The 14,136-nt window shown below is 35.9% G+C and overlaps 1 protein-coding gene across 1 annotated transcript; it reads left to right on the forward strand.

Annotated features, from left to right (window-relative positions):
• The first annotated feature begins 6,826 nt into the window (after window positions 1–6,826).
• On the forward strand, window positions 6,827–11,410 carry LOC121250349. Its single transcript, XM_041149460.1, has 6 exons — window positions 6,827–7,982; window positions 8,509–8,606; window positions 9,389–9,413; window positions 9,934–10,054; window positions 10,796–10,930; window positions 11,068–11,410. The coding sequence occupies exons 1-6, from the start codon at window positions 7,424–7,426 to the stop codon at window positions 11,270–11,272; spliced, it is 1,143 nt and encodes a 380-aa protein (XP_041005394.1). The 5' UTR covers window positions 6,827–7,423; the 3' UTR covers window positions 11,273–11,410.
• The last annotated feature ends 2,726 nt before the right edge of the window (window positions 11,411–14,136 follow it).

The following is a 14,136-nucleotide window of genomic DNA, read 5'->3' on the forward strand; positions in this document are numbered from 1 at the left end:
TATCGAACTAGAATATCGCCAATCATTTCATAATTCCATTTCATAATCCAAGGGATTTTGTACCATTTGTAGAAATGGAGGCAGTAAGGAAACTTAGCCATATGTCTGTCCAATTTCGAGACAACAACATTGGTGAAGCACTTGAATGCTCGTAAGAGTATGTCAGGGAAGTTTTCAGGAATAGAGCTAAATTGGTCCTACCATTTGAGAAACCAAAGGGGGAGTTTTTTTTAAACTTCTTATCAAAATTAAAAAACCATAAATGACTCGTATCGGGTACCTGGAACAGCATGAATTTGGACCAAGCATCAATGTAGTCATAATAATTATAAGAGATATCAAAATCAGCAAGTATTTTTGAAGTAAAGGGGTTGGTGCCCCATTCCTCTTCTGTGATGACTCGAAGAATATAAGCATTATAGTAGATCAATTTTGATTTATTAGTCTTGTCATAAGTAGGCTTTATGACAATGGAATTAGTCTGGACTAAAACACTGGAGTAAAATTGGAATGTTTTTATGGAATTCTCTGGGATTCAGTGAAAGCCAGGGGAAAAATAAGATGAAGCAATTTTGAAAGGATCTGTATACACAGACTAGTTAGGCTCTATGTAAAACAGTTTGAAGGGATAGCGTTTTTTGATATACTCAGTTTTAAATTTTGGAAGCAAATACTGAGTAGTAGGTTTTGAAGCAATGGCTTTGGCATATGGATCATATGGGGTTGAAACGGTTGAAGTAAAAGAAGCAGGTTGAATTACTTTGCCAAGGGTAGTGAACCTATTGGCAATTTCAACAGGTGAAACAGGTTCATTCTTGATAAGTTTTCTATCAGGAATGGGGGGTGGAGCAGTTGTTTGTTTTTCTTTTCCTTTTTTCTTGCTCATGGTTGGGTGTCTGTAAGAATTCACGAGTAAGAAAATCAGGGATATAATTATTGGATCATTTAATATATTCAATATCAAAATAAAAAAAATACTTAAAATAGCTTGCCATCGTGCAAAAATATGTTTTGATGCAATGTTTTCAACATCTTTTTCTAATACATACTTAGCACTTTTGCAATCACTTCTTTATAAGATCTTCTTATTAAGTAAACCACTTTGAAATTTAGAGATATATAGTACTATGGATAAAATTTCTTTCTTAATAGTACTATAATTACTCTGTGCAGGGTTCCAGACTCCAGAATGGAAGCGAACTATTTGTTCAGAAGAGTCTAGCGAAAAAATTTGTTTCAGAATGCCACCACAACCAATGTTAGAGGCGTTTGTTTCAACAATTTTAAAAGAATCAGTAGTAGGAATGCCAAGGTACGGAAGAGTTTTGACATGTCCATTGATCTGTTTAACAATGTTAGTATGAACTTCTGACCAAGCAGGAAGATTTTTCTGTAGCCGTTGAAATAAAGGGCGACATTGTTTCCTCATATCTTGGTCGAATTCAGCAACATAATTAAGAGAACCAAAAAACCTTTGTAACTAATTTTTGTTAAGAATGACATCTGGAAATTTGTCAGCAAATTCAATGGCCCGATTAATGGGTCTGATTTTGCTTTCAGAGATGTCATAACCAAGGAATCGAATCTTGGTCTGAAACAATTTGATTTTCTTGGCTGGAACAACAAGACCATTTAGTCTAATGATATCTAGAAACGAATTCAAATGTTTCTAGTGTTTATCAATAAACTTGGAAAATATGAGTACATCATCAATATAGAGAATGGTGAAATAGGTAAATGAGTTAAAGATATCATTCATGATGTTTTGGAATTCACTAGGCATTTTTGAGACCAAAAGGCATCGCATTCCACTTGTAATATCCAAAAGGAGTATTGAAAGTAATCTTATACCGGTCTGACTCTTCTATCTAGATTTGCCAAAATTTTGATTTTAGGTCAAATTTAGAAAAGATAACATCACTAACCGAATGAATCAAGTCATTTTTGTTGGGGATAAGATACCTAATCCACTCTAAGACTTTGTTCAAATGTTTGTAATTAATAACCTGGTGAGGAGTCCCTCTCTCAATCTCAACATCTTTCTAAACATAAAAGGCTGCACAGGACCAATGAGACTTACTATGCCTAATTATATTTTTTATTAAGTAGATCAATAATTTCTTTTTTATAAAATTCTAAAGTCTCACTATTCATTTGAATAAGTCGAGCTTTAGTTGGAATATCTTTTTCATTAAAATCTTTGATATAAGGAAGAGTAACAACATGTTTCTTCCTATGCTAAAAAGTATTTGGTAAATCAGAACAAACATCAGAAATTAAACGTTTGTTAAAATCATCAATTTTGGATTGAAAGAAAGCACTAGATAATTGTTCTGAAATCTTCTTATATTTAATTTCTTGTTGAAGAAAATTCAAATGTTTGGTTTCTACAGAAAGCAAAGATTTCAGACTTTTATTTGTATCAATTTCAAATCGCGAAACAAATTTAAATTTGAATTTTTGTCCAAAATGATCAGTAGTGACACCATCATTCTCAGTCAAAAAAGAAAATAAAAAGGAAACAAAAGGAATTCCCAAAATTATTTTATCAAACATATTTCTGACTAAAACAGAGAGAATTTTAAAACAGACATTATCTTGGCAAACATGAGCAGTATTAAGCTCATAATTGATCTTCATCTGAGATCCATTTGCTGAGAATAATCTTTCGGTAAATTTTTCAAAATATTTACTGGGTATTAGTCCTTCTTGGATACAATTCATATCCGATCCGAAATCAGTTATAGTAACAACTGAAAATTGAAATTCATGGCAAACAATAATAGTGACTCTTGAAAACCATTTGGGAGGAATAGTTTGATGAATCAAACATATCTGATTATCAACAGCATTTTCTTTTTGGCTTGAATCAGAGTCATTCATTTGCTCATTATCAGAATGAATATCTTGATCAAGTTGTTTATCAATTTTAAAACATAAAAATTCTTGTTTTAAAACATCATTTTCAGATTTAAGATTATTAATTTCAGATTTGAGTTCAATGATTTCTTTTTCTAATAAAATTAATTTCATGTTGTAGATCACTAGTAGAAACATATTTAAATTTTTTCTTTTGAAATATCTCCAAAGTGTCTTGAAAACTAATTCTTTACTTAGAAGTTTCTGGTTCTTGGCGAACCATGGTTTTCTTGAGTTTAAAAAGATATTCTTCTTCAAACTCAGGATTTGTGATTTGAGAAATTAAAGTTAATAATAAATTTTCTTGTTCTTCAGCCTTGGTTAAAACATTGATTGTTTTACTCAAGGATTTGCAACAAGATTTATCACAATTGCAACCAAGCTTGATATCAGGAGAATCAAGAGACTCAATTTCTGAGTGATACTCTGAATCACTAGAACGAAACTCATGAATGTCCGATGATGAAGAAAATTGTGTTTCTAGGAGTCGAAACAATTCTTCTTGATCATTGGCATCAATATTCAATTGATTAAGCTTCTTTTTAAGTTTATTAGGCTTCTGAGGATATTTATCAGCAAAATGCCCAGATTTGCTACAATTATAACATTTTCCTTTTAAAAAATTCTATTTCTTAAGAAAAGATTTAGAAAAAGGTTTTTTAGAAACTTTTTTGTAAAATTCATCACGAGGTTCTCTTCTTGTCCCGCCATGAGATTTAGAATACTTTGTAAAATATTTATACTTTCTTCTAGATGGAGCAATAGGAGGAAGACCAAATTGTTTGCAAAAAGTTCTCATTTCGTATTTGGTTTTCTTGCTATTTTTCATCTGTTCACGAAGCATTCTTTGATCATTACACATACTAATACCAAGTTTCTTAATTACACTAAAAATATCACTATATGTATAATTTTCATGATTAAGAAATCTCAAAATATCAATAAGTTCTTCTTTAACTTTATGAGCAAATAAACGGGTTAGACCTTCAATAAACTTTTCCTTCCAGTAAGGCTTATGACTATCGTCTCTAAGCATTACTCTAGAAATAAAAATATTTTGATATCATCTGTAATGAGACATCTGATGGCATCGTAAATTATTCAACTGATCACTAATACGATTAGTAATGTTGGAGAGAGTTCTAACAAAATGTTTAAGAATAGTATAGATCAAAGTATTAACACTATCAAGATGTGTCATTCCTATAGTGTCATAAAAAATAGGTAACCCTTCGTCATTACGTTTAAGAGCATTCTGAATGGTTTCTTTAGCTTCATCAGTGAGGTACTTATCCCACCAATGACAAAGTACTCCAGAAAACCTTGTGTTAAAATAATAATAATATCAGGCAACCTGATATTATTGTTAACATAAGCATTTGCAACTAAAGACATTTTACTCATGGTATTGAGAATTTTTTGTTCAGATAATCCATCAATATTCTATTCGTAAAATTTTTCAGCAAAGTAAGAAGATTGAGTTTGAAAAACTTTTTCTTCAAATTGTAAATCATGAGGAGTAGGTCTGGAATACTAGTTTTCATCATACTCATTGGTTTGGGCCCTTTTGAAGAAAATCTGGTTATCTCAGGTTTTAAATCAAAATCTTGAAAATTCTTTTCAAGAAGATCAATATCCTTAGCAACAAATGAATCGCTATCAGATGATTCTTCTGTAGTTTCAACAAGAATGACTTCTTTTTCGTTGCTGGTCAGAGCACTAGTAGAAGGTTGTTCTGTTTTCAGATCAACAAGCATTTGATCAATTTTATCAAGGGTCTTGGCTTGTGGGTTTTTGAAATCAATTTTAGGTCGACTCTGTGGTAAAATAATCAAAAGTTTTTCAATAATTTAAGAAAAACCAAATAATTTTCAATAGTTGTTGAAATAGGGACTGAAGCAAAAATAGGTTTTTCTGTTTTTTTTTCGATTCTACCCAACTGTTGTCCGATAGTATAAAGATCAAGATTTACAAAATTATTTTGGTAAATAATCTTTCTTGTTTCTTTCAAAATCTTGTCTTCTTTTAGATCTTTGGACACAGTTTTAGGGATTTTAAAAGGAGTAGCAATTACTTCAGATCCTTTGTGCTAAACAAGGATTGCCTTTAAAGACGAGTGCCTGGATTGAATCACCATTTTACCTTATTCATTGACAAAATCATTTTAACAACATTTAAACTATTTTTTGAAATATAATAGTTTTCAACAAAATCGAAGAAAAGTATGTGTCTTTGCAGGTCATTCATCTTTTCTTTCCATTTTCTTTTAATACGTAATTTTTTAGAAAAAGAAAAAGTAGCATGATAGGCCTTTCACTTATCATGGTTTTCTTTTGAACTGTATTTGTTAACAAGAGCAATTAAATCAAACTCAGAAAGCCCATTTATCACAGTAAGGCTGTGATGAATAGGTGCAACAGGAGCAGCTATATCCGAAGCTGTAGGAGATAAAGATGAAGTATCTTCTTCTTTATCAGCTTCTTCCTTTACGGACTTATCATTTGATGTTTTGGCATCCTTGATAGAATAATAAATAGAAGTAACCTGAGAGGATGTTGAAATTCCTTTTAGTTTTAAATCAGGATTAACCGGTTGGGCTGTTGACTTTCCAGAAATTGCTTGAAATTTTGATATCTTCTTACTGGATTGTCAGAAACAGAACCAACAAAAGAAGATTTAGATCCGGCAAAAGAATTTCTTCTTAAGCTGGGAGTTTGATCAAAACTAATTTTAACAGTTCCATCCAAATATTGTTGGATGTAGTCCAAAGTACAAGCATCTGAAACAATTTTAATAGGAGGAATTTCATGTTCTAAAGTCTATTCATTGGAAAGAGAAATATCTTTCCAATAAACCATCTTTGGAACTTGAATGTTCGCATCTAGGGTAGAACTCGGGATCAAGAGAGTCTTTCCCGCAGTTGGTTTTGAAATAGCTTTTGGATTTAAATTCATTTTTAAAAGACGATAGTAAATCCGATAAACAAGAGTAAGTAGTTTGCTTCCTTCTAGCATGTCATAGTCAGATGTTAAAATATTCAAAGTTAAAGCTTTGACAATGTTATTATCATCCAAAGCAAGAGTTAAATCTGGAAAACAATCAAAATGAACTGGTCCTCCAAACAAAGAGGACTGAATCATCCCAAGAATACTAGTTTCAAACTTGTTGAATCTAGCATCTCGTAAACAAAATAGAACAGATGCGTTGATGCCTTTTCTTGTTAATAGTTTGACAACAACTTGAACAGAACCAATATGCAAGTATTTGTAGCCTTTTTTCAAAAAATCTTGAATCAAGACTTTAGTAAACAGGTAACATTTTTCTTGAGATTTTGAAATAGTATAGGTTTGTTCAACTGTTCTAACATTAAAAGAAGTTTTAAAAGTAAATTGAATCCAAGATGTTCGATAAATAAAGTTTGAATCAATTTTTGGGATATTCTATTGGTTGAAATCACTCGGAGAAGTTTCTTCAAGAGCATAATCTTCTTTATTAACAATGTCAGGTGGTACCGACGACTTGGAACTAATAGTTGAATTAGATCTAAATATTCTACTCATTTTGTTTCTAGTCAATACAGTCCTTCACACTTTAGTGTCTAAAGTTAACATTCTTAGCTCGACCCGACAACCTAACTGCCATCAACGCTTTCCGATAAATAGGTCTTACGAAGGTACTAGATGAATAATAAAGAGATAGACAAGATAAAATAAAAATTCAAGAATTGAGTTAAAAAATAACAAAATAAATTAAATAAAGAGAGTAATTCCTTCTACCAGCAGCCAACCGCTCACGACTCCCCAAATTAATGGTTAGGCACGTGTTTTCAATTATAGAGATGAAATGTGTGGGTTCCTTGGAAGTTGGGTACCACATCTTCGATCGAAAGTTAAAAAAGTATCACCCACCACAAAAAGCGATGAAATAAGAAGGAAAGTGCGGAGAAGAAGGGTTGGATACTTTAAAATGGAATCTGGATTTGTTTAGGGCGAAGCAACGAAAGGAAAGAGGCAAGGAGTGTATGTCTGTGTGAGAGAGAGAGAGAGAGAGAGAGAGAGGAAAAAGGGGAAATCGTGCCAGGATATTCGCCTGAACCACCGATTAATTAATTCGTCTTTGTTTCGCTTCTCTTTGTTTCCTTTTTTTTTTTTTTTAAGATCAGATACTCCGTCGTCCACTTCTCCTAAATCCATTTTTTTTTTTTTTTTAAATAAAGGGGTATATTTTTCTTGTTTTCGGTTTGGAGATTCATTGTATATGTATCTCCGATTTTTGTGTTTGTGCCCCTCTGATCTCTTTCGGTTTCACGATTGTCGTCTCTCTTGTTCATAGTGGAAGTGGAGCGATATATTATGATTAATACTATTTTAGGGAGTAATAAAAGAAGTTTGTGGAAAAGATGGGACTATTTGGTTGATTAATTGATGGATTAAGGGTCTGGAGTTCCTAGCGAGTTGTTTTTGGCGGATTTATTTGGAAGGGAAAGAATTGTCTAGAACTCGTTATGTTAATGTTGATGTTAAGGATCAGAAGGAACAGTAGTTGCATGTTTGCTGCTCAACATATTATGGGTTATTATACAATCAGTAGTAGTAGTTGTCATATAACCCGCAATGATCGCCCCCTTTTCTTGGTTTTGGATAAGGGATTTCAATGGAACGCCTTGAATCCTCACTCTTGTACCACTTTTATCAATGGAAGTGGACGAGGTCGAAGACCGGGAGGAAGAGGAGGGATTGCAGTTGGCACTGGCTTTAATGGCTTCGCCCTCGATCTCAAAGGTTGCCTGAGGGACGAAGATAATATTGACGCCATTGCTTTTCACAAAGGAAAGGGAAAAGCAAAGGGAATGGGTCCCCGTGCATTCGCTCCGCAGTACCTGCAGTTGCTCCCTGTCCGTGATCTCGAGATTGGTCTTCAGGACGGCACTGCTAGTCCTCGTAATGCCACTGCCACTGCAAACCAAAATCAACAACATGGGGCATCACACCACGGAAGCCCTCTTGGATTCCCTGACCGTCATTTGCCCGATAAAATTGTTGTCGCCGTTGATGTGGATGAGGGTAATTTCTTTTTTTCCCTCAAATAACTATGTTTTTTTAACACCCTTAAATAACTAATAATCTTCAGCAATTTACTTTATAAATTAATTTTATTCTCATTTATACTTCTACATTATGAGTGAATGTATATCCTTATATGCAAAGAGAGTAAAGTTCCACTATAGCTTGTAGCATTACCTGCTCAATATGTCTCCATAACAGACCACTATATCTTGAATGATTGATTGTCACCTCTTCTTTCATTATCAATATAAAATGATTTGAATGACTGATTACCTTCATATTTTGTTTAATCCATTTGGAAGATCTCCTAGATGACAACTTTCGGTATGTTTCAGTTGACCATTTGTCTGGGCTACACTGTGGTTTTCTGCTGACTTCGAAGGACCCATTTTTTTATTTTATTGGTCTGAGAACAAAATCACCATCCCAGGGGTGACTTCTAAGGACCCGTTAAATGTAATTCTAATAATTATCTGTATATTTGTTTACTTACGTATTTTTCCTTTGCTGCGTGTGTAAGCAGTTCTGGGAAACTTCGTGTCTGCTCTAAACAGATTTATTGCTGATCGTTACTTTTCAAACCATTCAATTTCCGAGTATCATGTCTATGAGTTCTTCAAGGTATTTTTTGACAGCTTCTTGAATTTTCCATTGTCAGATATCAGTAGAAATTGAATGCCTCTAATTGCTTTGGTGGTCATTTTTTAGGATTAAGAAAGGACAGTGATCTCTTATTTAGAACCCTATACCATTGGATGATAGCTTAATATTGTGCTGCTATATCTATCTTTCGGAATTGTCTTGTATTCTCTCTTTTTTCTGATTAAGTGTATATCCCGTGCACACTTCCTGTGTACTTGGGTAATGCCGTTTTAATTATCAATAACGCTTGACGTATCAAACAATTCCTAAGCATAACCTTAAGATTTCTGATCAATACAATTTACATGAAGGATCCTTCTAGAGGTATGAACTACTTTATTAGTTTGGGTAACTATAATCACAACCTTCATGGTTGTAGAGCACAATTGTGTTACAATGACATAGTATATAACCTTACTCATTTTTTGCTGGACTGTTTGTCAGAGTTGAACTCCTCTGGGACCCGGGGTGTTCTACTTATAAAAAAATCCTTTGGATATGCCAGAAGTAGGTGTGCTAATGTAAATTATACTCTTTTGTTGTATGAGAAGTGCTTTTATTGCATGCAGGTTCATGTCATTAAGTGTCTAGTAATAATGTTTCGGTCGCAATTTCTAGCATTGAATACTCAAGTCTGTGTGCCACAGTTTTTAGTTTTACTGGCAATTTGGATATGGTTATAACTTCAATCAGTTCAATGGTTGGAGAAATGTGTGCATATTTCTTTATGTATTCTGATGCATACTTCATTTCTGTTACAGATATGGAACTGTTCCCGTGATGAAGGTATTGGTGCATATAACCATTGAATTGAATTTGTGCATCCTATTCTATAATTAAGTTCTGCTTTACTAATTCTTAGTCTTTGGAATATGTATCTGCGGGTGAAGTTCACTTCAAAACTGTTTGACAATATTAGTTTTGCTTATAGTATTGTTCTCTTTTGGCTGTTATCAAGTTCATTGTATGATGCATATCGTGCAATTTGAATGAAGGGTTCCTTTTAATGTTGTGTACTAGTTGTTAAAACTCTTGTCTAATTCCTTTTGCATTTGGATTTGGATGTACTAAGAATTTGATAAATGAAGAATGGATTTTCCTTGTCTTTTGAGATCCACACAATGTTTAGGGGAGAGTACGTAGTTGACAAATGTCTTAAAGATGATTTGAGAAAAATTCTCATTGATGCCACTGAAGCAGATTTATTGGCTTCATCTTGTTAAAACTATCAGCTATTTTTGCGTTATAGAATATTTTTAAGGCAGTGCATCATTGAATTGATTAAAAACGTCTGTTATTGTGACAGCTGATATCCGTGTCCACGAGTTCTTTAAAACACCATACTTCAAGACAGGGATTCATCCTATCCCAGGTGCTCGGAGGGTCCTCCATACATTATCAAGATTCTGCAACCTATCAGTTGTGACGTATGTATTATTATATCAAACTTCTTTTAACATGCATAATTATTTAAATTGAGGATTAACTGTATCGACCGAGGTAAAGGCCTTGGGCTTGGGGGTATGCTCCCCCAAGGTCTAAGGTTCAAATCCCCTTGGGTGCAAACAATCTCTAGAGGTCATTAAACTAGGTGATTTTCACCTTGAATTACCCGAGGTGCACTTGCGGGAAACTCCTTGCCGAGGGCTTGTGCACCTCCGGAATTAGTCGGGACGCTGTTCCGGCACACTCAGCACCAAAAAAAAAAAAAACTGTATCAACCGAGAGAAAGAATTGTTAATTTGAAGCTTCTCTATATTCACTTATAAAGCACAGTTTCACTTATTTTTTAAAATAATTTCTAAGAAGTATGAATTCTCTATTAAAACGCACAAAAGGCAGAATCGATATGCATACTCAATTGCACAGTGATCAACATCATCTCTTTTGTTTGGATGTATACCGAAAAATGCCCTCCCCCCATGCATGCTAAGGTTTGATAGCAGAAGGGACCTGCCTTTGCAAACTTTTGAAGTTCAATAACAAGCTTGATTAGGAAAAAATAGTAGCATATGTAGGATTTAATAATCATGTTTATCTTTACTTGTATAAAAAAAATAGTGATGACTGATTTTATAACTCTCTTATGTGAGTTATTCATTATCCTAATGTGGCATTAGGATTACATTTATTAACTTGATCTTTGGAACATACACGTGCATAACCAGGTCTCGGCAGAACGCAATCAAGGACCATACCATTGATTGGATTGAGAAGCATTATCCAGGATTGTTTCAGGAGATTCACTTTGGCAATCATTTCGCTTTGGATGGGGTGTCTAGGCCAAAGTCCGAAATATGCAGGTATGCCCACAAATCACGTCAGTGTCTGTATCTTCAAATCTTTCTGAATTCATTGCTATAAAACCTACTTCTCCAAACATGAATAGGCTGTTTAAGTACAGTGTATATTACTGCAGAAATTGAATTGTATTTGGCAGGTCCTTGGGAGCTAACGTCCTGATTGATGACAATCCAAGATATGCTATTGAGTGCGCTGAAATTGGAATCAGGGTTCTACTTTTTGATTATGAGAACTCATATCCTTGGTGCAAGACGGAGTCTGTCAATCAACATCCTCTTGTGACGAAGGTTCATAATTGGGCAGAAGTGGAAAAGCAGCTGATGTCTTGGATTGTTTCTTAGTTATATAATCCTATAGCATAAATTTATGGGGTCCACCAAGAAAATTTTTTTGACGGATGCTAAAGCAAAAACACAATCTGGTCTTGGTGAAGCAGCTGAAAGATCTCGTAAACACGGTTGGGTGGGTTTGAGCTGAAAGATCTCGTGAAGCAGCTTGAGCCACGCAGATAAAAATTAGTTTCCATATGAAATTGTGTTCAGATTGTTAGATGCGATGAAAACATTCATTTAACTGTGCAGTTAAATTCATTTGCAGATTATGTACTCATGTTGTTGGTTTTTTTTCTTTGATATCTTGAAAGCATGTCGATTTCTCTCCGTATACTTTAGTTTTCTCTCCGTACACAAAGTCCGATGAGGTCTAAGCAGGAGGTCAACGGCGAGTGTTACGGCTGAATAGAGTTGTAGGTGAGCGATCATGGGGTACTTGAAACAATTAGTTATAGAATCTAAGGTGTTTGTGTTGATGAAAGATGGAGGCTTGTTGCTAATAACATAAAGGAGTTGGAAGAGAGTGAAGGAGATGAGAATGGGAACGTCATTGGTGCATTAGTTTATCAAAACCTTGGAGTGTCTGAGGAGTGGGATGAAGGACTTCTACACTACGTATAGGGAGGGTGTGTTAGGGATCTCGGTCAAATTCCTAAACACTATGATCTCCACGCCTAGGATCCTCTTGTGATGACCGAGTGTCTGTTCTTCTCTTGCTTGGTTCTCAAACAAAGGCCACAAAGATGACAACTTTGGTAAAGTGAGGTTAGGTGTTTAGGCTTGAATTGGCGTGTGGGATGGTGGCAAAAATGATGGCGTGTATGGGTTACAATGGGTGATGGAGGCGCATGGCAATGGCGGAAACTAAGGTTGACGCCACTTAGGGTTTAGGTTTAGGGTTGGATGAAGGAAGATGGGATTAGGGTTAGATTTTGGGCGACTAGGGTGGACGGCCACAAGTGATGGATTGATTGATTGGTTGAGAGATTTTAGGAAGTATTCCTAAAATCTTGGAACTTCAATAAGGAAATGATATGGTCAACTAGGGTTCCTAAATTATAGGAACCCCAATATGGAAATGGAGGTGGGTGGCTAGGGCTAATCCAATTAAGACAAGTGATGGCCGAAAATTGTATTTGAATTCAAATGGGAGTGTGTTTCGGCTAGGACAAACACTCAAAGGGGCGACACTTAAGTGTCAAAATGGATCAAATGAGGCAATTTGTTGGTCGAGGCAATTTGTTGGTCTCGGCAATGAACATCAAATGAACTCAAACAATCCCAAGAACAATCCAAGAGCACTTTAATAACAAAGTTCACAAATTAATAAGAACAATGGATAGAAAATGGAAGACAAGATGCTGAATGAAAAATACTCATAAGATTGATAAACTGGATGACACTTATTCACGAATTGCAAAGTGTGATCCTGTCCTTTAAGATTCACGAATTGCACCCCAAAGAGCCCAAGTACTAAGCACCGAAATTGTTGATCTCAAGAACAAAACCGTCCAAAAGGAAATTGTCAAAAGATGTAAAAGAAAAAATTAAGGGTCATATTTATAAGAGTTGCAATTTGGAGACTCCCAATAGGTCCCTTGGAATAATTAAATAAATCAAATTAAATAAATAAAATAAATAACATGATAAGGGTCATGGACCAAACCTAGCCGTGGCATGCATGGCCCATGGTGGGCTAGGTTGGTGCATGGTGGTCTTCGGGCTGGTCCATGGCTAGGTAGTGTGGCATGGCTTGCTAATGGTGAGCCATGGTGGTGCGCTGCATTGTCCAGGCTAGTGGCCTAGGCGCTGAGGCTGCAAGGCATGGGCTGGAGCCATGTGTCGGATGGCATGCCTGGTGGGCATGCCACTGGCCTACTCTGCAAGGCACGGGCTGGAGCCGTGCGCTGGATGCCTTTGGGTGCCGTGCGCCCAGGGGCGTGCGCAGTGCCGTAGGCATGGGCGCGCGGTGCAGGGCTGTGCGCCTAGGCATGCGCACGCCAGGTTGTGCGCTGTGCTACGCGCGGCTGCTAGCCTCGCTGGCCCGCATGCTGGGTGCCTCGTGCGTGTCACGGTACGGGCCAAGACATGGGTGTAGACTGGCCAGGGTGTTGTCCTTGCCTTCCAAGGGTAGTGTCAAGGCTTGTCTCGGAGCCACTTTTCTAGGGGTTTTAACATTCCCTCTCCCTTCAAGCACATCCTTGCCCTCAAGGATAAATTGAGGAAACCTCCCCCTTATATCTTCATAGTCTTCCCACGTGGCCTCATCTCTTGGCAAACCTCCCCATTTAATCAACACTTGCTTCACTTTTCTTCCCCTTGGCACCACTCTATAATTAATGGCTTCTCTTGGTTGTAGAAGCATTCGGCCCTCTTCATCAAATTTTGATAATTCCTCCACAATAAGCTTTGGATCACCAACTTTTTTCTTTATTACCGTTACATGAAAAACCGGGTGTAGTTTGGAGGTTGGAGGAAGTTCCAACCTATAGGCTACCTCTCCCACTTTTCCCAACACCTTAAATGGCCCATAATATCTCTTGGTGAGTTTCAAACTAAGCTTCTTCCTTAGGGTGGTTTGCCCAAAAGGTTGAAGCTTCAAGTATGCATAATCCCCTACATCAAAGTTCACACACGTCCCCCTTGATCATAGTGCTTCTTCATTCTCTCTTGAGCTCTTTTACGCTCCTTTTTTACCGTTGCCAATATCTCATCCCTTGTAAGCAATTATTTCTCAACCTCATCATTTCTAGCTGTGCCTTTCTCATAATTCACCAAAATTGGTGGTGATCTTCCATATACCACTTCAAACGGACTTCTTTGTATTGAAGCATGAAAAGAGGTGTTGTATCAATACTTGGCCCATGTCAAAA

The sequence above is a fragment of the Juglans microcarpa x Juglans regia genome, chromosome 2D, assembly GCF_004785595.1.
Source record: "Juglans microcarpa x Juglans regia isolate MS1-56 chromosome 2D, Jm3101_v1.0, whole genome shotgun sequence".
NCBI classification, from domain to species: domain Eukaryota; kingdom Viridiplantae; phylum Streptophyta; class Magnoliopsida; order Fagales; family Juglandaceae; genus Juglans; species Juglans microcarpa x Juglans regia.